The sequence below is a fragment of the Malus domestica genome, chromosome 15 (assembly GCF_042453785.1).
Source record: "Malus domestica chromosome 15, GDT2T_hap1".
In the NCBI taxonomy this organism is placed as follows: Eukaryota; Viridiplantae; Streptophyta; class Magnoliopsida; order Rosales; family Rosaceae; genus Malus; species Malus domestica.
In genome coordinates, this window is record NC_091675.1 from 53,158,423 (window position 1) to 53,183,221 (window position 24,799).

Genomic DNA, 24,799 nt, shown 5'->3' on the forward strand with positions numbered 1-24,799 from the left:
CACCCATCTTCTGATAATTAATTATATATAAAGGACAAAATCTTATAAAATGATAAAAAAAAATTTGAGAATGATCAATGTGGGACAAAGAAATTTCTACTAAAACTACTCAAATTTCCAACAGTTTCTTGTATTCAACTGGTTTAGACTATCGTCTTTTTTTATGACCATCCTATAAGATCGGTCTAGATTTCCGTTCTCGAAATTCCAAAAGCCGTTTTTTGTTGGCCTTAGAAAATGTTTGGAATAAACTCAAAATAATTGGTACTGTGCTCGGTAAAAAGATCAAATATGGTAATTGTTTTTGTAACTGAACGAACATGTTATTTGCTTAAAGTAATTTGTCTTGTCAGAATGTTGATAGGTTCTTGAGATTTCTGGAAACATCTGTACCGAAGAAAGTTGAGATTCCTTTATAAAACCAATTAGCAATATGGGAAATAATCTAATCTTTTATAAGTCCTTGCAAGGTTTCTCATTTTCCCAATGTGCGACTCTTTTACCTTCACATCCTCACACGCCCTCGCACGTGTTGCGATTGGCAATATGGGAAGTAACCCAACCTCTTTTAAGCTCTTGCAAGGTTTCTTCTTTCACCAATTTGGAACTGTTTTACCTTCATATCCTCACATGTATTACTTATATTTTTTTTTTTCCTCTAGCCTCTTTTCTTTGTGCCTCTCATCTGTTTCATTATCATATATAATTAGTTATTTTAACAAGTTGATAGCTCCTAATCTAGTTGTACATCTTTTTCACTTTGTTATGTATGTATGTTTACCTTACCATTTGGGTACTGCAGTTTACCGTGTAGTCGCAACTGAGGCTATAGGTCGAAAAATTCCTCTTGCCTTCCTCGATCAAATCAAGAAGGATTTAACTGGCCGATGGAGTAGAGGATTAGCTGCACCAACAGTTGCAAATAGTCTAAACAAAGAATATAGGTTCGGCTTTTCTTTTCATTCATTAAATTGATTGTGCCCTTCCTTCTCTAAGAGGTTTGTGATGCCTCAACTTTGGTTGCGATATTATAGGTCCAAACTAATTGGGCGTATGAGATATGCTAATGTGATAGCTGCTCAAGTCAATATAGGAAAGGTAAAGGGCATGGTGTGGCCTTTTTGATTTTATCTTTACTCTATTTGGCATCTATTTCGCGTTGTCAATATTGGTCTTGTCTTGCTACTTAATACTACGGTTTAGTAGTATTCCTCTTTATTTGTAAGTAAGAGGTCTTAAGTTCGATTCTCGTAAAAACAAGGCGAATTCGAACCACATTATTACTAGCTCATTATGAAGCTACGTCCACCTCCTCTATCTTAATGTAGATAATATCGTTTGTTCAAAAAAAATATATATATATTGGTCTTGTCTTTGATTTTGGTTGACTTTGGCAATGAACTTGTTTAGGTAGCAGGTTGTGTGTTTTCTATTTCGTGTTTTCTCACCTTTAAGTGATTATATAATTGTTAACATGTTTATGCGTTGTGCCTTATAGCTTGTTTGTAACTGGTAATCACTTTCAGATCCTGCATTTCTGATTTATCATTGTAGGTTGCCGAGGAGGAGGATGAGGACGAGGAAGACGATGAGGACGAGGATGAGGAAGAGGACGAAGATGAGGAAGAGGATAAGAAAGACGACGAGAATGAGGATTAGTGAAAAGTAGATTTGGGGGACAAGGAGTACTGTACTTTTACAGCATTTAGATCTAGCCTTATTTGCCTATGTAGTCAAGTAGATATGGGAAAATTGAAATGCTGCATGTTCATAGTTTTCGACGATGTGATTTGAATTAATAAGAAAAAACTCTTAAAGAGCAACATGTTGAAGTATAATCTTGTTTTTGGTCCAATTCAAATACGGGTCCAGCCCAGGTTGAAAAGGCAACGCAAGCACAAAAGAAGATTCACGCACGTGTGCTAGACAATTCTAGCAAGGTCGGTGTAGTGCAGGAGCTAGAAAGATTTAGCAATATTATAATATAGATTTGTTTGTAGAATAGACTAGAAGTCGGAAATATGTATGGCTATTATGCAAGTTTTATGTCGGTGGTGTATGATAACTAGAATGTTCTAGCAATGGTTGATGTCGGCAAAGCATGCCTATAAATATAGCTTCCGAGTGTAAGCGAAGTAAAAATGTGTTTTCTTATATGAGTGTTCCTTCTCTCTCTTTTTTCACATAATTGACGTACTCATCAAGTATGTTCCTTGGAGTTTTACGTTCTCAAGTATAATGTTCAAATTTTTGACAATTATAAAATTATACTTGAGATTTGATGTTTGAATGTCCTTTTCCACGATCTCTTGTTGAGCTCTCTCCTTTTTCATAGTTGTTACGGTTGTTGAAATTCCAACCACGTTCACGTTTGCTACATCGACCACGACTTCTTCCGTTTTGACTTTTCTCATTGTTGAAGCATTCTTCTTTCTTCTTTGGGTGGCTTGCTTCTTGAGAAGTTGTTCGTCAGTCTTTTGCCTTTTTGTATTTCTCTTTGTATGCTCGCAACAAACTCATTAATTGCTCTATAGTCATTTCTTCCAAGTTTTTTTGTTTTTTCAACTGTTACGGCGATGTTCTCGAATTTGGGATCCATCAAGCATAGTATCTCCTCCATTAAGAGGTGAGTTTGATCAATTAAAAAGAAATGGTGAAAAGTCTAGAGATGTTAGAATAATGGATGAGATATTACACTCGTTAGATCTAAAATTCGAGCACATCATCGTGACTATTGAAGAAACAACAAACTTGGTAGAAATTACTATAGAGCAATTAATGGGTTCGTTGCAAGCATATGACGAGAAACACAATAAGAGGTAAGGGACTGATTGATAAACAACTCCTTAAGATACAAATCCACCCAAAGAAGAAAGAAGAAAGGTTGAGAAGCCAAAACAGAAGAAATCATGGTCGAGGTTGGGACCTGGACATGGTTGGAATTTCAACAACCATAACAACGAAAGAGGAGAAAGCTCAACAAGAGGTTGTGAAAGAGGACACTCAAATTTGAGGTATGACAAATCTCAAGCTCAATGTTATAATTGTCAAAAGTTTGGGCATTATGCTAAGAAATGTAAAGCTCTAAGGAACATACTTGATGAGAAGATCAATTATGTGAAAGAAGAGAATGACATTGTGTTACTAGCATGCAAATTCTATGCATTACCAGGCACTTCCAAGCTTTAAAGTGATGATTGGTTCAATAACGAAAGTTGAAAACCCATACATTCAAGGTGGAAACATGGGTGCTTGATAAATGACTTCCTCTGGATGGTAGGTTGTGGTTGACTTGTAGTTGGGTGGCTCTCTCGAGACTGAAGCTCCATGGTAGCCTTGGTAGGTTGGGGCTGACAAGTACTGAGGTGGCAATCTTCACAAGCATCATGTTATTCGTATGTATAAGACTGCGTGGAAGATTCACCGTTTTGGTATATTAAATGTTTCCTATACATAATAGGGTGTTTTGATTCTTTTGTATGTGGTCTAATATTTTAGTAGATAGGATGTTAGATCTTTACATATACGTTTAGGGTTCGAAACTTCCTGCTAGATAAATTTAAGGCTGATTTTGGTTCGGCAAATGAACCGAAAAGTGGTTACCAAGGATATCGGAATAAGCAACTAAACTAATCCCAAACCAAAAATTTCGGTTTATTGAAAATCGGTATTTCCAAAATTATTTCGTTTATTTTTTTTCGAGTATGAGAAACTCGAAATCCCTTGATCATGCTTCAAACTACAAGAGGATTCAAACACCTATCATCAACAGCCAACTGTTGCAAATAAGAAACAAGATATGTACCAACTAGGTTGCATGGAAATCATGAATGGAGAACATGTTGATGCTGATTGAACAAAGATGAAGAAGAGTGATGTTTTCTCGAAAGAAAAAAAAATTCTATAATTTCCTTTTTCAATGATGATGGTAGTTCTGATCAGGAGGTTCGTCAAGAGAAGTTCGATCAAGAAAAGTCTGATCATGAGTAGTTCAATCAGGGAAGCATGGTTATGAGTAGTTCAATCAGAGGAATTTTGGTCATGAGTAGTTCAATCAAGAGGGGAGTCTGGTTATGAGTAGTTCGATTAGAGGGGTCCTGGTTATGAGAAGTTCGATCAATGGAAGTTTGATCACGAGGAGCAATCTTATTTTGGTATACCTTCTTCATGGTCTAAAGGGAGAGATTGTTGGGTTTTTCCAGCCCATAATGAGTTGTCGTAAGGTTGTTGGGAAATATAGTCTTAAAATATTAAATTGTTTTTCTAATTGAAGTTGTTTTTCAATTGGAGTGGTTTCTCAATTGGAGTTGGTTACCCAGTTGGAGTTGTTTTCCCAACTGAAGTTGTTAACTGAATTTAAATTGTTTACCAATTTAAGTTGTTTACCCAATTGGTGTTGTTTTACCAATTGGAGTTGTTTCCCCAATTTAAATTGTTTACCCAACTTAAGTTCTTTTACCAATTGGAGTTAGTTTCTCAATTGGAAGGATTCATAACTGGATTTCAACTAGGATTAGTAATACTTATTGAATAAGACCTTTATTGTGTTTGTGTAAAGGGGCTATTGTACTAGTTTTGAATTGGAGCAAAACAATAAGTTGTATACTACGCAAGGAGCTAAACTGAGACAAGGGGAAAGTGTGTGCAAGAGAAAAGAAAAGAGATAAGAGTGTATCCCTTGTTTTTTCAGATTTATCGTCAAATCTTTAATCCTAGAGGCGTGGTAAGATTATCCGTTATATTCATTATTGATATAGTGAAAGATTGTTGTTGCCCCGTAAATGTAGGCACATATAGCCGAACCGCGTTAATTCTTGGTGTGATTTGCCTTGGTTATTTTGTTTTTTGATTTCCCAAGTCAGTTCGTTTTTTTCATTCCTATACGCGATATTCACAACAGAGACCACACATAAAATGAGTGCAGAATATTTGATCTCTCAAATATTTTCGATGGTGGTCCTATCATTGATTGGCTGAACGAAATTGAAAGGCTAGCAATTTATGAAGCCAAAACCATCGGTGCGTCTCTTGAGATCAAATCTTCTACACCCATTTTGTGTGTGGCTTCTATTATTGATTGACACATGTTAAATTTATAACAACAAAGTTCAGGAGAGTTAAGTTTAGTAACACATGTCAATCAATGATAGATACCGCTGAGAAGCCACACACAAAATGAGGGCAGAAGATTTGAACTTAATATTTGAAGATAGAATATAAATTCGACACCAATCAATGCTAAGACTATCACAATCAATAGAAAATAAATATATAAAACCATTAAAGCCAACCAACAAGCAAAGACATAATTTTAAAAAGGATTTTTTTGCAAGTACCATCTAAACTTGTAAGCATGTGTGATAATACCACCTGAATTTTCAATTTTTATTTTTTACCACCTGAACTCTCTTAACAGTTGGAATCTACCATCTAGGTTGTTTTTTATCTATTTAACTATAAAAAAATGTCACATGTAGGGATAGTTACACCAATTAACTTCATGAGGCTGGCTAGAATAGCTCCAAAATAATATTATCTTAGTCAATATGGTCCTATTGCTTGAGTCAATATGGTGCTAAAATTGGGGTTTGTACTGCCCCATGTCGGCAATTCCCTCCATAAGAGTTTGAAAATTTAATATTTGAATAAATTAAAGTGAACCACACATTTATTTGCTGACCTACAAAAATAATTTTGAAAACTCGTTGTAAATGAAAGACTATATTTTTACATAGTTTTTACTTCAATTCTTCAACAACCCTTGTCAAAATCATATTCAAAATCAACTTCTCCATTTCTCTTCAGAACCTTACTTCAACATCGTTACAAAAAAATGTTTTTTGCTTTCATACAAATTGATTCTAATGAGCCTTTGAAAGTGAATTGACAAAAAGATCCCTCCACCTGAGGAGCGCGTAACATGTTCTAACTGCAAAATAAATGGAAGGCGATGGAGTGAGGCAAGGAAATAATGAAATTAACGGAATTATTTTTAAATTAAATTAATAGACATATGTCAAAATATTAGTACACAAAAAAGGAACTGGTTCCTCTCCGGATCCAAAAAGATATGAGCCCACTGAGCAATACATCCGGGTCATTGAAATTTGATCCAACGGTTACAATTATTATAACTCTTAAAGAGATTCTCTGTTTGTAACCGTTAAATCAAATTTTAATGACCTAGATGTATTACTTAATTGGCGCAGATTCCTTAGATCCAGTTCCCACAAAAAGAGACAGATCAGGAGCCCAACACTTTCTAATTTCATTATACGAATCCCACTCTTCACTTGAAGGTTGACACGTGTCCTGAAAAAGTAGCTGAGTCCTTTTTGATTGATCCGATCTTGTCTTCATTCATCGATGTCTCCGAGCACAAGAAGTCTTCCATTTGTGGGTGAATTATTTACCAACCGCCGAACCACCGGACTCCTCGGCCATCATCTCCACAACAACACATGGGAACTCCTTACCCAAACCCCATCTCTCCTACCCGAACCCGCGTGGGCTGGATTGGCATCGGCGTCATGGGCGCCGCCATGGCCACCCGTCTTCTCTCCACCGGCTACTCCGTCACCGTCTACGCTCGCACTCCTTCCAAAGCTCAACCACTACAGTCCCTCGGTGCCCAACTCGCCGATTCCCCTTTTCATCTTGCTCAGCTATGCGACGTCGTCTTCACCATGGTGGGACACCCACAAGATGTGCGATCAAATGTCCTCCACCCAGAAACCGGCATTCTATCCGGCATTAGTCCCAACTCCGTCACCGTCGACATGACTAGCAGTCATCCGGCCCTTGCGCGCGAGATATTCACTGCTGCGCGCGCCAAAAATTGTTGGTCCGTCGATGCGCCGGTGTCGGGTGGCGACATTGGCGCTAGAGAAGGCAAACTCGCCATTCTTGCGGGCGGTGATGCTTCCGTTGTCGAGTGGTTGGCCCCGTTGTTTGACATTTTGGGGAAGGCTACTTATGTGGGGCCTGCCGGTTCTGGCCAGAGTTGCAAGATTGCGAACCAGATTGTAGTGGGAGGGAATTTGCTAGGACTGAGTGAAGGGTTGGTGTTTGCGGAGCAGGCGGGGTTGGATGTGCGGCAGTTTATGGAGGCGGTGAGGGGCGGGGCCGCGGGGTCAATGGTGATGGAGTTGTTTGGGGAGAGGATGATTGGGAGGGACTTCAGGCCTGGTGGGTTTGCTGAGTATATGGTGAAGGATTTGGGAATGGGTGTGGATGTTGTGGAGGAGAGTGAGGATGAGAGAGTGGTGGTGTTACCTGGTGCTGCATTGTGCAAGCAGTTATATTCCGGCATGGTGGCGAATGGAGACGGGAAGCTTGGAACTCAAGGTCTTATCACTGCCATAGAGAGGCTCAATGGAAAGTGAGATGAAATGGTCACCTCAATTTGAAAGGTTTGGGCCGAAATCTTTTGAGTTTTACAGATTGTCACAACATCCCTGCTCTTTTCTTCTGTGTATTTTCGTAGCCTTGATCCATGGTACGTACTATCTACTTGTTTTCGTGATTTATCTACGGTATCTTCAAATGTTAGTTTTAGTTCCTAAATCCTTGAGCTTGGAAAGTGAAGTTGATGGAACTAATAGAACCCCAATTGTTCACTGTGAGGGGTGAAATTTTTTGCCAAATTACCATTCCAACCGTACCATATCAAAGTTATGCAAAAAAAATTTGTACCATTGGTAATGATACGGTATTTGTATTGTACCGTATATTTTTTTATACAATAATGGTATTTAAAATCATTAACAATGGTATACCGTACCATATCACTGCTATTAATATTATATTATTTATTTATTCATTTATATATAATTAGGTATTATTATCATTATATATGCACTTTATAATTTTTCCTTAGTTATTTATCCAATCATCTCACCCTCTAACATCTACTTTCCCAATAAAAAAACCTAAGCCTTTTTGCGCTACGACTCTTCATCTTTTCACTCATCTAGCCACCGACTTCATCTCTGTTGCTCCAATTCCGACGACTCTCTTTTTCCTGAGTCCATCTCATCTTCTCTTTCATCAAATTAGGATGTTTTTCTTCTTGACTTCGTCTAACAAGTTAATTTTTGTATAATTTTAAAGATGTAAAGATGAAATTTAGGAATCTTTGTACTATTTATATTAGGGATATTGGATTCTTTCAGCAACTCGTCTATCTATTTACTTCTTGTTTCTTAAATGAATCTCTATAAAATTCTCATAATTAAATAAAAAGTTTTAGAAATCCAAGGGAATTGGCCAAAACACGTTTGTGCCTTAAATTGGATTGGAAAAAAAAAAATTGACCCAAAAGAATGGCCCAAAACAAAATGGTAATTACCGTTACCATACCATGTCAACCGAACCATTTAGGATGTCGAAATTTGATATACCGAAAGTTTGACACAGTCATGATAATAGATTTTATCATATTAATTGGTACATGGATTTTGATATGATAATCATACCAATAGCACCCCTACTCAGCTGCACTTCAGTATAAACATTCTCGGTTGGTGTATGTGTCCGGTAATAATTTGGATAGAACCGTAAACGTCATCGATTCTCTCATAACTGTAGCCTGTTTTGTATAATTGACACTTGCGTTTCTATGTCCAAGTCTAGCATCCATAAGCTAACATTCATTGTTTACTTGACAAAACGATATTTTGACAAAACGATAATTAAAGTTAATACTCTAATGTGCGAAAAAGTTAATTCAAACTTAGGTTCAAAGAGTTTCAAACTTGGGCGCATAAAAAATAAGACGTTTATCATAAAATTAGGTATTTCTTCTTTGCGTGAAAATATTATCTAAGCGTGTGTGATTGATTGAAATACGATTAATTTGATCTCCCTTATTTACTGGGTGACATGTTTACTTGGAATGAGCAAAGTCTTAAACTCAAGACCTTGAGTAAGAGTGAATACTCTTAATCAACTGAGCTACTAATTTTTTTGTAAAACTAAAAGCAAAAGAAAATATGAACCTTATCAATGGGACTTATTTCCCTAAGATCTTTTGTAGCAAGTAGCAATTGCAATTTTGTTGGATATTTATTAGGGATTGTGGGTTATGGCTTTTTTTTTATGGTTAAAAGGTAAATTTATTACCAACGCAACAAATTTACACAAACAGAACTCTGTGAAGCACCATACAAAATATGGGATTTGGATCCTCTCTGAGGTAACTAATCGGGATCCTCCTGATTAGTGTTCGTAGACCGTTGAATTTTTATCCAACGGCTATAAACAAGGAACCCTCTAAAAGTTATAATAATTGTTAAGAATTGTTGATTACAACTAAGGAGGAGTGAGCAGTGGTTGTGTGTGCGGCGGCCTACGGCTGCTGGGTGTGTGTTCAGATGTAATTTGTAAAATTGGGTTTCCACACGACTTTCTTTCTACTTTTTAGGCTGAGGGCGATAATAAATTAAATTAATTTACGATATGAAAGAAAAATACATTTTAAGCTAATTGGACGGAATTCATGTCCACACATTATTTTTTACTTTTTATTTGAAAAACATTATAATGTTGTAAATAGAGGGTATGTATGCCCATATGCATACAGTAAATTTTTCACAAGCTTAATAGTATAATTTGTTTGCTTTCAAAGTATTTGCTCAATAAATAGAGCATTACGGGTGTTCAAAAATATAGAGTGAGAAAGAAAGAAAAGTTCAAATATTTTCGATATCCTCCTATTTCTCTCCTATCTGCAATTATTTTGTGTTACTGTAATATATTGCAACAACCTTGCTCATGTCCCTAGCAAAAGTTATCTCTCTAACTTTTGCCTATTTATAATACGTTATCAGCACGACTCTATAATCATTTCTCATTTCCCTTCATCGAAAGAAAAAAAAATGTTTCCTCTAAGGTTTTTACTATTCTTCTTCCTCCTCTGCCTCAATTGTTGGATATACCCTAGCGAAGAACTGTTTTCACCATGTTTACTTCTAGTTCTCAACCTAACAATAACTTATATCTTTGATTTCTTATTTGGTGTAGCTCTTAACTACTAACCCAGTGTTTATTTATGCAATCCAAGATGAAACCCAAGCGCCACTGCCATCCTTGTTTGTCTTAGCACTCAATTGAAGGGCGATTTTGCAACAACTGTATGGTCAGAGATCAAGTGGTCACTACTCGGTAGAAAGTTTCAGTTTAATTATCATACTCCAACAGTCTTCACAACTTTAAAAATTCATAACGATGACAAAATTTCCGGTACATAAGGTCCGTACTTCTTCTTTTCCAGGGCCTAGATGTCACTAGCAGGCTCATTCCTGCAAAAACACACCGAGTTAAGTGCGTGATTTCCATTGCACCGAAAAGCTAATAATGGATCAACACACACCTTTTTAACGCTTCCGCTCTGCCCGCCACTTGAATACAAGGTTGGATGATGGGGAGACAATCTCATCTTCACATAGTTTGCGTTTTTTACCCTTTTTCTGTAATTTAGACGGAAACGTATTCAAAACTATCCACAGACAACCAAACTCCCAGAACTAAGCAAAGAAATTAGATGTCAATACCTTTAATTCCTTCTGCATTGCCATATCCATATAGATTTTCTCCAACTCATTGACTCTGTTACTCCTTGCTTCGAGCTCTCTGTAGGAACCAGCTGTTTTCCTGCACATTGTAGACAACAATATAAGACTTAAACAAAATAATGATATCGTGCTTCAAGAATCCTTGCTGACAATGAAACAGGAAGGCAGATGCAAGAATTATTCCACAAATTGAAAGGTAGCATAAGAATAACAGGAATTTGTTAACATGAGTGAGCTACCTAGGATTCATGGACAAAAAAACGGCATAAAAGAAATTCTCAACCGAAATACAATTCCAACTAGCACCTAATAGTTGGGCCGCAGACCAACTTCTAATTTATTGTTTTTATTTCAATTTCAATTTTGCCAAAGAGCTCTTTATCCCATGCAAAGTTGGGCTTTAGTTGGCATAGCAGCAAAGAGCTGTTTATCAAACCGGTTAATAACTTAATATACAGAACAACTTTTGCGAGACAATTTTTTATTTTTTTTGCCATATACTTGTAACCATTAAGATTTGTTTATGCTCTTGTAGGTCAGTTGGCATAATCACAAATCACACTCACATAACTGTATAAAAGCCAAGTTGCAGCCTTTAGACTAAACATTAAGAGACTAGGTTTGCTTAGAACCTTTTCTCTATTAAGAAACATTCTAGTCCTATTCACTTCACGATTGATGGCCTGTTATCACAAAGTAATCTTATTGCTTTGAGAATGCAACCACGCAAAGTGCAAAGGGATCACTGCACAAGTATTCTTAGATAGCAATAATGCCAAGATCTTATCACCATAATCAATGCATAGAAATGCATAATTGATGCAAAATTGATGAAAATCAAAAGACCAAAACTTCCAGAATAAACCTAACTCCTCAATCTGTCCTCGATCACTGTAAATTTTGTTTCTACCTTTTTATATGATCAGGAATGTCCTCAGAAACTGGCATTTTTCCACTTCTTGAACGTGATTGAATTTCTCTAGCCTCCTCTCTGGCAAAAAAATAATTAACAATATATTTTTTAAATGTGCAAAACAAGATAAAACATATTTGGCAAATGGGAACATAAATGATGTGAAATTAAGAAACTACTTTCCCTCCGAACTCTTTCACCCAGAGTGGTAAGTGAATTCTATAACATTATAGGTCTTATCCCCATGTGAAAGAATTGAAGAATAATGTCTTCCCAGGAAAAAATTAATAACACTTAAGAAATTAGCCTAGTGTCCCCAGTTGAAGCCATGAGGATCTACTCTATTATAACTACATGGGCCAGAAAGGAAGCAGTTTACAGATTTATAATAGCACGCTTATAGTCCTTGTATCACTGTATTTCTATGTCCCCTTTCTCAGGGCCTTAATAGTTTTTGTAAATATACTCAAGTGAACAGGATCAAAAACATTTCATACAAGTCCAAAATGGGATCAGGAGAAACATATTGATCAAGTTTTATGTATGCGTCTTCCCATTTGTTACAGTATTCCTTTTCAGTGTCTGTAAGGGTGGATGTGAAACTTCGGGTTCATGTACAGTAGATATGTGTTTGTGTTTGTGTTTGTGTGTGTTTTATGTTGTGTATTTGCTTGGAAAAAGGGGTTAAAATCACTCTAGATACATATGCCTACTAATGAAAAAACCAATTCAATGAACATGAAAAATATACATAACAAAATCAATTAGAACAATGTAAACAGACATCTGTGGATAATAAGGGACAACAAAGAACCGAAAAATGGTGAAAATAGCCTTTCACCATATCCAGTCTGATTACAAATAACAGCAGCAACGAAAAATTACAAATTAAAAAAATCCATTAATTCAGAATTATGATTCTCCATGGATAGAAGATGTGAAGGAAGCTCAAACCTGTCTTCGGCAAAGTAAACGTGTCTACTTGAAGGCCGATTATCAAGAGAGTGCAGTGTCGCAGTTAACTTTTCAATTTTCTGCATTAATTAACACCATAATAAGAACCATGTTAAATTCATAAAACCAACCGGTAGACCATAGCTTCATGATATATATTTATAACCTTTTTCTCACTCTGCACTTTCTGAAATATGTATCCAATATCTTGGGTCTTCATAAGCATGAGCTCTTCTGGAGTGTACTTGTTTGCCTGACTCCTGTAGTAAAAATCCATATCACGTGAGTAGCAAGTGTGAAAAAGAAACATGATATAGAAGAGCAAACGAGAGTTTTATGTTACTCTAATTTATGGACTCCATTAACAGTTCGTGTCTTGATCATCTTGAAGTTGAACTCATCTGGGTTTCTGTAGAAGGCTTTCTGCTTCAGTATCTGATGAGTGAAAAGACAGATGAGACATAGCCTAAGATGTATACCATATCAGGAAGTTAAATTACCAGACTATTAATAGATGACGAAATCCAAGGAGAAAAACAACAAAGCCATCATAAAACTACCCGTAAAGTCTCCTCCTTTTTGTGATATGCTTTCGCACGCTCAACATAGTCCTTATGCTTTTCAAGAAGCCCAAATTTTTTCCTCGATTCCCTATCAAATATTTGGACCCAAAACACAAAAACATTAATCCCATCATCTGATGCAAAAAAACATCATCCGAAAGTCCAACAGCAAAAGGAATGTGGTCACTCACGGTTGAGCTCGCTCCTTGTGAGCCCGTCGGCTAACGGCGTTCCTTAAAGACGACATGCTGAAAAATTCAAAGCAACCACCACAAGTTAAATGCGAAGGTAGCACTAAAGCTGAATTTTTTAAGCTGTGGAATTACAGATACAACAAATATTCATAACCATCTCAAACAAATTTGATAAACCACAATGTCGAACAATTAGGGAAATTAATTCTTGGGTAAGTTCCAAGAGCTTAAATCTTTACCCGTCGCTTACAACAATTGAATTGAATTGAATTAAAACCCTAAAAATCTAAGCAGCAACTAGGTTGTTAAAGTTGAGCAATTTGAAAGATGAATAACAATAACAAAGATTAAAGCGAAACAAACCTTGACGATGAAGAATTGGGATTCCTGAGCAGTCGAATGAAATTCCGAATCCCTCCTTACTCTTTAGATGATGGAATTAAAGCGCAGGCAAAACCCTAGATGGAGAACTGGCCTTTGGAACACGCAGACTAAAACCCTAGAAAATTATTAGGGTATAAGAATTAGGGGTGGTTCGGTATGGGATCCCATACCGAAACCCTTGTCCCGATTCCCAAACCGAAATTTTCGGGAATCCCAATTGCAATACCGATCCCAAACCAAATTTTCGGGAATCCCGAAATAGTTTCGGGATTTCGGGACAAATCGGGAATCCCGAAATGGTTTTGGGCTTTTGGACTAAAATTTGACATATTATGCTTTTGGGCTAAAATTCAATCTTTTATATTGAAAAATTGACATATAGGCCTATTAAAAAGAAATCTGCCTATTCAATACTTTCATAGCATCTGCCCAATCTGCCAATTTGACATAGTTTCATACTTTCATTGCGTCTGCCTATTCAAAAGCAATCTGCCAATCTGTCTGTGCACAATAGCATCTGCCTATTCAATTTCTACTACACATGCATGCAATAAAAATAAATTAAGTACCAAATCCAAAAGCAAAAATATTAGCATTCAACATAGAAATATATTCCGAGCAAATAAAAACCAGCTCGTTTCTAATATAGAGGATGGCAAACCTACAGACTTTGTAACGTCATGTCTTTTTTCTACTAATCCGTGCACAAATATGCCAATTAAATGGCAAGGCCCAGTTAAGTATCTGCCTAGAATATGCCAATCTGTGCACAGAATTACAAAACTTGATTTGCTATCAAACATTAAAGCAAGACCATGTATCTAAGATTCTATAGCCAAAACAAAAATATTACCTGACGCAGCGTGTGACTAATTTGAAGTTTGAACAGGTGAAATGATTAACTCCTCAGTTGCTACAGCAGTGCTAGACCTGCTAACACTTCTCCCTGAAGATAACCAGGAAATCAGTCAGCATAGATAATCACTTGTAGTAGTGCTTAATAATTTTCTTTGTTGATTAATGATCAATGATAGCGGTTTAATTTATCACATGTAAAGGTGCACCAGTGAACGCTTAATTCAATGATGTGTGTGCAGGTGTAAAGAGATTTACTTATTGTCGCAAGTAAGACTCCAAGAAAAAAGTATAACTTCAATCTATTTCTCCAGAGTGTAAACTCAGGGGGTATTATTCTCATTAAACCCTTTGTTAGTTAAGGTATCGCAACAAAAGTGCAGTTCATTAAGAATTGAGTTGAAATTCTCCACTTCCAAGCTATGATATTAGAGCCTAATAATTTGAACTAGCCATCTAGAAAGTTGAAGAGTTTCCCTGTAAGTATTATGTGAACATGAAATTAATGGACTAACACAGCGCCTAGTACCAACATTCTGAATGAAGCGAGCAGGATGCAACCAGAAACAACTTTAACCCCCCTACAACCCGCCAAAACCAAATACATAGCATCAAACACGGGTGCCGCAGCGCATCATCAATAAAAGAAACGATTTTTAAAAAAGAATACGACAAACTCAATCAAACATCATTTTAATTATTGAATGACTACTAACTAACAGATGAAGATGGAAGAAATGTATAAGTTATTAGCACACAAACAAACAAAATTGCCAACAATCCCTACTTTGGATGAGTGTCAGAAATTAGATTTCAAAACACTAAATTAGTTACCTAATTTGGGGTGAGAGTGAGACTCGGACTCGGTGCTAGATCGAGAGTTCTGTCCGTGAGAGAGAGATCGCAAGAGTCGGAGACGATTCGTGAAGGAAGGCTGGAGAGTTCAGTCTTTGATGCTTTGGCGTGGCGGTGGCTGGGTGGTGATTCGTGAAGGAAGGCTGGGCGGCTGGAGAGTCAGAGACGATTCGAAGGAAGGCTGTCGGTGTTAGAAGGCTGGGTGAGAAATCAGAAATGAAACTAGACTGGGAGAAACCTAACAAGGAATGGACGGCATGGATTAATTTGAAGCAATCCAACGGTTCAAATTAACTCTAACTATAATTAAAAAAACAATATATATTATTATCTATATATATATATATAGATAATAATCGGGATTTGGATCCTCTCTGAGGTAACTAATCGGGATCCTCCTGATTAGTGTTCGTGGACCGTTGAATTTTTATCCAACGGCTATAAACAAGGAACCTCTAAAAGTTATAATAATTATCGTGATAAAAATCCAACGATCCACTTACAGTGATCAGGAGGATCCCAACCAGTTGCCTCAGTGAGGATCCAAATCCCTAAATATGGACCCCCAAAAGCAACACAAAAAAGAGCCAACACAAGGTCTGGAGCCAACAGAAAGACCTAAACAAAGAAACCCTAGCATAATATTGCCGCTGCCGGAGCTCCAACCACCCATTGCAAACCAACACCCTCTGCAAACGCCTGAGATCAAACCAAACAAAGCCCAGGATTGAAGGACCACCCATTGCAAACCAACACCCTTTGCAGACTCCTGAGATCACACCAAACAAAGCCCCACAATTGAAGAACAAGGCTCCGTAGTCCTCCAACAAGCCCCACAAAGATCGTCGCCGCAGCTACAAATGAAAGGATGCACATCCAATAAGCAACAATGCCTACAGCAAACACAAGGAAGGTGGTGGTGTGAACACCCGAACCAAAGCTCTACACACCTTCTGATAAAGTTGTGACAAATCGTGTCAAATAGATCGTGTCAAATAGAGGTCCGAAAGGGAGAGAGTTAACAGGAAGTTGGGGTTATGGCTAAGTGGGAAGAATGAGATTATAAAGGCATAAAATTATAATAGATGCTAATCACAAAAGAATCACATTCCCAGATGGCAATTCTTTCACCAACGGCTTATTCAACAAACAACAAAAATATTACAAGTCACTTGCTAATGTTGCCATTGAGCCTGTCAATAACAGAGATAACCCCATGAATGCCAAGCTTCCCATCCCCATTAGCCACCATCGCTGAATACATCTGCTTACTTAACGCCGCCCCCGGCAGCACCACCACCCTCTCATCCTCCTCCTCCTCCACCACATCCACTCCCATCCCCAAATCCTTCACCAAATACTCTGCAAACCCGCCAGGCCTCATGTCCCTCCCTATCATTTTCTCCCCAAACAACTCCATCAGCGTTGACCCCGCCGCCCCTCCTCTCACCGCCTCCAAAAACTGCTTTAAATCCAACCCCGCCCGCTCCGCAAACACCAGCCCTTCACTCAACCCAACCAACCCCAGTCCGCCCACAATGTTGTTTCCTATTTTGCAACTCTGACCGCACCCGGCTTCCCCCATGTAGGTAACCTTTCCCATGATGTCAAACAACGGCGTCAACCACTTCACAACTCCAGCATCTCCGCCGGCGAATATTCCAAGTTTTCCTTCCCTAGCACCCACGTCGGCCCCAGAAACTGGGGCATCCACAGCCCAGCAACCTCTGGCTCGCGCGGCAGCAGATATCTCTCGTGCCAGGGAGGGTAGATTGGTAGTCATATCCACCGTGACCCACCGTGACGCCGTTAGGGTTTAGGCCCGAAAGGACGCCGTTTGTCTCCAAGATAACTTGTCGAACATCCGGCGGGTGTCCCACAATGGTGAAAACAACGTCGCAGGATTTAGCAACTTCAAACGGGGATTTGGCGAGGCGGGCACCCTGGGATTGGAGGGAGAGGGCTTTGGACGGAGTGCGAGCGTAGATGGTGAGGGAGTAGCCGGCGGAGAGGAGGCGGGAGGCCATGGCTGCACCCATTAAGCCAATACCGATCCACCCGATCTGGGTTTGGGCAGGAGTGATGGGGTTCGGGTAAGGGGTTCCCATGAGCAGAGGTAATCAAGGAAGGTGGCAGCGGAGGCGGAATCCGGTGGTGCCGCAGCGCAATCTGCGAATCTGATGAAAGATCAAGACTTGATGAACATTAGGAGGAAAAGGAGGGGAATCTTGGGATGGGATTAAACTAATCAGGAGAGGATACATGATAATCATATTATTATTTCTCCCCACGAAATTCTAGTGTTTGGTCTGATCGATGCGACTATAAAATCAAGGTAATAAGGCTCGTGCGTTACGGATGAATTTTTCAAAAAAAAATTTGAAAATTTTGAGTTTTAACAATAAGAACAAAATAAATGATAAAGTAAATAGTATTATAATTGACTTTTTAATGTGAAAATGTAGTTTTTCGTTAAAATGAACAGTACCGGGAGTTTTTCGTTAAAGTTCTCTTTTTCAAAAGACACTCCATATTCAAATAGTTGCTTCACACGCCTTATAATAAGTAAAGACACACGTCAAAATATAATACTTTCTCTATTTATATTGACATGCAGTGTAACGTATTTGTACCTTACAGGAATGTTTGTTTGTCCTCACTAAGTGAGACTGGACTAGGTGTTAGTGTAGTTCCATGTTTGTTAGAGGAAATGATTAGTTTTAGTGGGATTAAACCTCACTCGCCTTGACTACGGGGCTCGCTAGATAGTATTAGCGAGACCTCCCGAATACCATCGGATTGCTAAGACCCTTCTTTTCTCTCGCATTGTCCCGCTTGACTCCTTGCTCTGCTCGACTGCTCATCCTGCTCGACAAACCTTGCCGAACCATCCCAGGACCACCGTCGCGTCCTCGTAAATCATAGCTTCCTCTGCCACTTTCTCTTCTTAGTTTTCTTCAATTTTTTTTTGAAGATTTGTGAAATTATTACTAGGTTTTGATAGATTTCTGATTTTGATCGATTTGTGGGTTTGATTGATTTTTGGGATTTGATTGGTTTCTGGGTTTATTTGTTTTTGGGTTTTGATTGCTACCCATTTGTTTTCAATTTATCTACTATTTTTCCTTTTATGAATTGATTGATAAGTTTTTGTAAGTTGAAGTGCTTTTTTTCTTCATTCCCTGCTTTCGTTTTGCTAGAAATTTCTGTTGGAAATTTTGAGTAGAAATTTCATTGTCCCACATTGATTACCATTAAAAGGTTTCCTCACTTTATAAAACTTTGTCTTTTATAGAAAATGATTGCAGTGATGAACCTTAGAGAACAAAATTGGACTCACATTGGGGTTGGGCTTTGGAGTATACTAATTAATTATCAAAAGATGGGCCTTGGGCTAAGGCTCTAATAATTAAATATTTAATTAATTATTTTCGGATTTAATTAATTTTGAATTTAATTAATTAATTAATTAATTATTATTTTATCAACAAACTCATCCCTTTCAGATGAAGTCTGAAAAGTGATGAAAGAACGCAGAGCAAAGCACCCCTCTGAAGAAGATGTCTCCAACAGGCACATCTCATTCTCATACTTGTTGCGAACAGGCATACACCTACTATATATACATCCATCTACATGACATTTAGAACATAGAAAATACAATTCTTCTTCTATAATCCAAAATATCCTTACTGAGAGAACCACATAGAAATTCGCCAGAAGTTAAGTTTTCCGGTGCTGGAATTCTGACTTGATCGTTGAATCCTGATGAAGTAGACGTCCGTAGAACTATAAGCACTGAGTATAGACTAAATTTCTATTTCAAGGATATTGTGGTACGCAAGCCTCAATCTTTAATATTTATGTTCAATATTATTTCATTGTTCAAACTCTGTTAATTAGTTGTTTGCATTTATTATTTATTAGCATATATAAATTTATCACAAATTGTTGACATATCTCCAACAATTTGATGTTATCATATTTTGGTTTGATCTTTACCCAAAACTCCCCGACTTTCTTACTTTAAAATACCCATTGTATGCATACAGAAAGCACCCTTTGTGATCCATAACCCAGATAACCTTTTTTACATCGTATTGGGCTTCCTAATTCAACAAGCTCCTAACTCTTTCTAATTGCTGCTTTGTTTTCTTAAAAGACCATTCAAGAGAAGTCCATTTTCTACAGCTCATGATGCTGGAAAACTCTTTCGGCCAAGGCAATTACAAATGAACGTCAAACTTAGTTCATCAGTGTCAAAGGCCCTAAACTGCTCACCATGTGGTTTGGTGAGGGTGAAACCAATGTTCAATAAATCTTATACAAGGCTCGTTCATCTTCTAAACTGCAAATTTGGTTCTATTTGCCTATCAATTTGAGTCGTTGAAAGTTTGCTTCAATAGAGTTCATTTTTTTTGTATAATATTGGTTTAATTTTTGTTAATCGTACAATATTAGTTTGTGGTTGAAAATAAATTAAAATTGAACAATAATTTGCAAACACCAAATTGTGGATAGTGCTATTTTCACTATCTTGCTTCTTAGTCTAACCCTGCACCAAACTCTTCCCTAAATCAGTCTAGCTTAGTCTAGTCTAAAGTCAGTCCAGGTTAGTCCCTGAAGCTAGTTCAGTCTAAAATAGTCCGGTGCAACAAACGCATCCTACTTTACTAAACATGAGCGGACTTTCAACATGCACATCTTGTGTTTGCTTCTCAATATTTATCTCTTTACATAATATTCTCCCTAGGCGACATGAGTAACCTTACAAAGTTCACAAACTTGACAATTTACATTGTTTCAAATTAAATTGGACAACAATTAGAAATGCGTAATATTAGTATTACAAAGATATTTAAGAGCGATTTTCAAGCAACTATTTACAAAACGTCATTACTAATCTATCGTACGTTTGCAATACCCTCCATCTAACATTTGCAGGCCTACTGATTTGGCATCATTCTCTTGAAACTTTTAAATCTCTCATCCACATATTTGCCTAAATGTTAATGTTATTAGGATTTTATTTAATTGAGATTTCAAAGGTTTTTAATGGGTGTATAAAGTTTGTAGGGTGTTTTCTATTTGGATTTTTGAAGAATTGGGGAAAAAGTTTAAAAATTCATGAGTTTGTAGAATTCTGGGGTATTTAATTAGAATTTTAAGTTAGTTTAGGGGTATTCAATCAAAAATTTTAAAGAATTTATTAAAGGGAACTTTAACGAAAAGCACCCGGTATTGTTCACTTTAACGAAAAACCACTTTTTAACACTAAAAAGTCAATCCTGGTACTATTCACTTTATCCTTTATTTTGTCCTTATCATTAAAACTCAAAGTTTTCAAGCCCTTTTCATTAGTTTTCCTTTTATTAAAGGGAGTTTTAACGAAAAGCCCACGGTACTATTCACTTTAATGAAAAACCACATTTTTACATTAAAAAGTCAAACCTGTTACTATTCACTTTACCCTTTATTTTGTCCTTATCGTTAAAACTCAAAGTTTTCAAGCCTTTTTCATTAGTTTTCCTTTTATTAAAACCATAGAAAATGATGTGTATATAATCAAGATTTTAACAAAATTTAGAAAAATTCATATTCAATCATGATTCTAAATGAGTAATAAAGTCTAAGTGTACTGCCAATGAATTTTGGTTGAATTGTTAAAGATCATTACCTTTGTGACCAAAGTCTAGGTTCAAGTGTCGTTGCTAGTAATTTTCTTTGGTGGGTGATCTGAAAAAACAAAAAAAAGAGCTAAGATTCTATTTGTAAGTCCTCAAATAGGCTTGTGGCATGCTCTAATTATGGGATGGTGTCACGCCCCGGACCCAGAGTCGGTAATAAAAACTCGAACCCGAATCCGAAACGTGAGTTAAAAATTAAACAAATAAAAGGAAATTGAAACGGGTTGGAAAATGAACTCCTCTAATAAAATAACTCCAAAATCCTTACAGGGTGTACAAAAGTAAAAAATTAAAATCCTTAAAACCCTTATCTAACACAACCTTAGCTCGTCTATCACATGTCTTGCCAAATAACACCTATTTGTAAAATAATAGGTGAGGGGTGAGCAACAACCACCTTCGCTCAGTGAGTAGAATATGTAATATGCTAGTCAAGCGATTCCTTTTTACACACTCTAGAAAATACAATAATAATATCAAAGTTTTAACCACATCATCCATTTACGTGTTCATTACATCTTTCATAAATTATAACTCACCACGTGACCCCTAATGGCCTTTCCACCCTAATGTCCCTGTGTGTAGTTTACATTTATCCCTCCGGATTAATGCAACACTAAAGTTCTCATGCTCTATGAACATATCCAAATAATCCACATATCACCATATTAATAATTCCAAAAGCATTTCAACAAATCCAACATGCTTGACTTAAAATAGATAGAGATTTATAAATAGATAAAACCCACAATAATTCGTGGTTTTCATTTATCAGAAAATAAGAATACTTTGAAACACATTATATAAACCACTCACCTTGATCAATAGCTAGAACCTTGGCAAGACAAGCATACAAATAATCTCCACACCCTAAACCCTATTTCTTTCTCTCTTTACCATCACTCCCTTTCTCTATGGTGCAAAGCTCCTAGGAGAAGACGGCAAAGATTAAGCCATTTAATCAGTTGTCAGTGCAACGCATGACAGCAAAAATTAAGCTTTTCATAAACTTTGTCTTCGCCTTGAGGTTATGAAAGAATTCACTAAAAATTCATAGATACTCAAATTCTATATAGAAAATAGAGGAAACTGTAGCAATGGTTAACTCAATTAGAGTAATAGTTTCTCAACTAAAAATATGTGACCATTGGCCTATTAACTTATCAAAACGGGTCCTTTTCGTCAACTCTTTTAGAATTTTAATCAAAATGAGTCACATGACAATCATATGAAGCTGAATCAAAGGACAAATATGGGAACCAAATGAGAAAAATTGTAGCATGGTCGTTCAATTTTAACCCAATTGGAAAAATAGTTTCTCAACTTTTATCTAATTGTAGCAATGGTCTTTCCAAATCTACGTAATTCATTTTGACGGAATTTTGGCAGAGTTGACAAAAAAGATCATAGTTACACGTTTTGATAAGTTAAGAGCCAATAATTATGAATTTTCAATTGAGTGACTATTACTCTAATTAAATTAATTTGAAAGACTATTTCTATAATTTTCTCTAGAAAATATGAAAGACTTTGAAAGTGCATAAAATTTAATAGATTACTGAACTTTTTTTCTTCATATATATCAATAATAGGTACACTAAATAGTTGAAATATAAAGGGTATAATTGGAAACTTGTGGTTCACTTGGTGGCAAATGCTGTAAGTTGGTACGAATATCTCCACCAAAACCCTAATTGCGAAGAGTATTTATCAAATATAGCCAAATATTAGCCCTTAATTTCAAAAATGTTAGTTTTTATAAAAACTTTCAAATATATCCAAAATATCACTTAAATAGACACAAATACCCTTAAACTTTAAAACCAAATAAATTAAAAAAACCAAAACCCTATTAGATTGATATTTTGGACAGCAAAACCTAAAAAATGGTGGAGATATAGTGAAGGCATCGGCTACTGTGGAGACTTTGTGCAACCCTAAACTACAAAGGTGAGTGTAGATGGTTAATTTTTTTCATTCTTCCTAGTCTATGTTTTCTCTTTGCTTTTGTAGTTTCTTCCTTCGGTTGAATTTTATTGAAGAACGAACTGTCAATTTTTGTAAAGTTTACGGAATAGAAATTCTTTAGCGCATATTAGAAAAATTAGGTTTCTTGTGTCAATGGAAGATTGACAAATCTAATAGCTTTTGCCAATCAATTAGAGGCAAAGCTAATAGCTTTTGCCAATCAATTTTTGCTCTTTGTTTGGAAAAGAAAAAAACAAAAAGGAGAAAGTTTTAGTTAGAGATTATAGCATAAGAAGTGTTAAGTCTAACAATTAGTTATTCATATAAATTAAGGGTAGTTATGTCTATTTAAGTGAGATTTTGAATATATATGAAAGTTTTTATAAAAAATGACATTTTTGAAATTAAGGATTAATGTTTTGTTATATTTGATAAATTCCCAATTGCGAAGGGAGGCGCGATAAGCAGACACCACACAAACGCTTCCGTTTCTCTGCCGGCAAATAGCAGCAGCATCTGCAATCAGCCATGGGTATTTGATTCAGTTTTACTGTCTATGTGTTTTCGCGATATCTGATTGGTCGTTGACGGTGTGTGAGTGATGTGCAGGTAAGGTTCACGGGTCGCTCGCGCGTGCCGGGAAGGTCAGGGGTCAGACCCCGAAGGTCGCCAAGCAAGACAAGAAGAAGAAGCCCAGAGGTCGCGCTCACAAGCGCTTGCAGTACAACCGGAGATTCGTCACCGCCGGTAAGCTTAGCTCATCCTTCTCCTCACTTCCTCAGTTTAATTATACTTGATTTTTCTGAATTAGGGTTTCTTTGGATTTGGGAACAAAAGGGTTGATAATTTGGATGGCTCTGATTGTAATTTTGATTGGATTTGCAGTTGTTGGATTCGGGAAGAAGAGGGGGCCTAATTCTTCTGAGAAGTAAGGTTGCTTTTTGGGGACTTTTTGCTGTTTTCTTATGAGGCATTAGTTTCATTTGAAGTTTCAGATTATGGTTTGACATTATCTACTGGTTCTGTTTCGTCGTTCAAAATCGAAGCACGTTTTGATTTCCGGATTGGTAAATGCTTATTAATATCTGCTACTTTTGAGTCTTTGAGCATGTGATTGTTCGATATTGTTCGTAATTTAAGTTTTGATCTGGTCCTTCCTTGTTGTTACATTGTTAGTATTGATTTTTAGCGTCTCTTGTGCTGCCTGTATATGAGCATACTGAGCCCTGGTTTGGTTGATTCCCCGCTTTTTTATGTTTGGTAAACATTCAGTTTCAGCTTTTTTTTTTTAGTTTTGGGTGAAAAAAAGCCAAAAACACAATGCTGCAAAACACAGCTTTGAAAACCCAGTTTTTTTTCACGTCTGTTTTATATAAAAGTTTATCAAACACTATAATACTGTTTTTTTTTTTTTCAAAAGAACTTTTACAAAAAGGTTTACCAAACACTCTGCTGCTTTATTTCACAGTTGCCTATTCTCACAGCACAACAGAAGCAGTTTTTTTTCAAAACACAGCAATACCAAACCAGCCCTGAGATTACTGGTAGTCTCGAGTACTAGATGGTTACGGAGCTATTTGTTTTTCAGACATCTAGATGTAATTCATGTAAGTGAAAAAGCCTTTCGAACCCCACATTTTCGCTTTTGCCAATGACAACATTGATCTCGTCTTAACAACATTATCATTCTTTCACTCCTTTTTCATCGTTCTAATGTCCATCTCTTTCATCTCCATAGCTCCAATCTCTTAGATCTAGTGTAGTTGGACTTATCTTTCGCCGATTTCTGTTTTTCATTTAATAAACGAAAATAGAGGAACCCCCACCCCCCATTTCCTCGTTAAGTGTTCCT

General features: G+C 36.8%; 3 protein-coding genes and 1 pseudogene across 7 annotated transcripts; 2 read left to right on the forward strand and 2 right to left on the reverse strand.

Moving 5' to 3' along the window:
• The first annotated feature begins 6,269 nt into the window (after window positions 1-6,269).
• Window positions 6,270-7,770, forward strand: LOC103428273 (probable 3-hydroxyisobutyrate dehydrogenase-like 2, mitochondrial). Its single transcript, XM_008366368.4, has one exon. It carries the CDS (start codon window positions 6,462-6,464, stop codon window positions 7,383-7,385), a length of 924 nt encoding a protein of 307 aa, XP_008364590.1. The 5' UTR covers window positions 6,270-6,461; the 3' UTR covers window positions 7,386-7,770.
• A 2,366-nt stretch (window positions 7,771-10,136) lies between these two features.
• On the reverse strand, window positions 10,137-16,038 carry LOC103402549 (probable U3 small nucleolar RNA-associated protein 11). Of its 5 annotated transcripts, none has more exons than XM_070814438.1 (12): window positions 15,272-16,038; window positions 14,436-14,528; window positions 13,562-13,656; window positions 13,196-13,252; window positions 13,002-13,092; window positions 12,785-12,876; window positions 12,608-12,701; window positions 12,442-12,521; window positions 11,485-11,565; window positions 10,554-10,653; window positions 10,373-10,469; window positions 10,137-10,301 (listed from the first exon to the last, which is right to left on the reverse strand). In XM_070814438.1, exons 4-11 carry the CDS (start codon window positions 13,249-13,251, stop codon window positions 10,377-10,379), a joined length of 687 nt encoding a protein of 228 aa, XP_070670539.1. In that variant the 5' UTR covers window position 13,252; window positions 13,562-13,656; window positions 14,436-14,528; window positions 15,272-16,038; the 3' UTR covers window positions 10,137-10,301; window positions 10,373-10,376. The 5 variants fall into 5 exon arrangements, with proteins under 5 accessions (XP_070670539.1, XP_070670537.1, XP_070670536.1 ...); XM_070814436.1 differs by having other exon boundaries at window positions 13,562-13,697; XM_070814435.1 differs by having other exon boundaries at window positions 13,562-14,345.
• Window positions 16,039-16,460: 422 nt separating this feature from the next.
• On the reverse strand, window positions 16,461-17,400 carry LOC103409677 (probable 3-hydroxyisobutyrate dehydrogenase-like 3, mitochondrial; annotated as a pseudogene).
• Window positions 17,401-22,623: 5,223 nt separating this feature from the next.
• Window positions 22,624-24,054, forward strand: LOC103409679 (small ribosomal subunit protein eS30z/eS30y/eS30x). The gene is made up of 4 exons (XM_029095142.2): window positions 22,624-22,671; window positions 23,389-23,479; window positions 23,557-23,694; window positions 23,833-24,054. Exons 2-4 carry the CDS (start codon window positions 23,476-23,478, stop codon window positions 23,877-23,879), a joined length of 189 nt encoding a protein of 62 aa, XP_028950975.1. The 5' UTR covers window positions 22,624-22,671; window positions 23,389-23,475; the 3' UTR covers window positions 23,880-24,054.
• Window positions 24,055-24,799: the final 745 nt, after the last annotated feature.

Excerpts from the sequence above, each read along its gene's own strand:
- LOC103409679 (XM_029095142.2), top strand. Across the intron at positions 23,695-23,832 it reads CCGGAGATTCGTCACCGCCG|TTGTTGGATTCGGGAAGAAG; the intron begins GTAAGCTTAGCT and ends TTGGATTTGCAG.
- LOC103428273 (XM_008366368.4), top strand. The coding sequence starts at position 6,462 with ATGGGAACTCCTTACCCAAACCCCATCTCTCCTACCCGAACCCGCGTG.
- LOC103402549 (XM_029093900.2), bottom strand. The coding sequence starts at position 13,251 with ATGTCGTCTTTAAGGAACGCCGTTAGCCGACGGGCTCACAAGGAGCGA. Across the intron at positions 12,877-13,001 it reads AAAAGGAGGAGACTTTACGG|ATACTGAAGCAGAAAGCCTT; the intron begins GTAGTTTTATGA and ends TTCACTCATCAG. Across the intron at positions 10,654-11,484 it reads ATTCCTGATCATATAAAAAG|GAAAACAGCTGGTTCCTACA; the intron begins GTAGAAACAAAA and ends TACAATGTGCAG.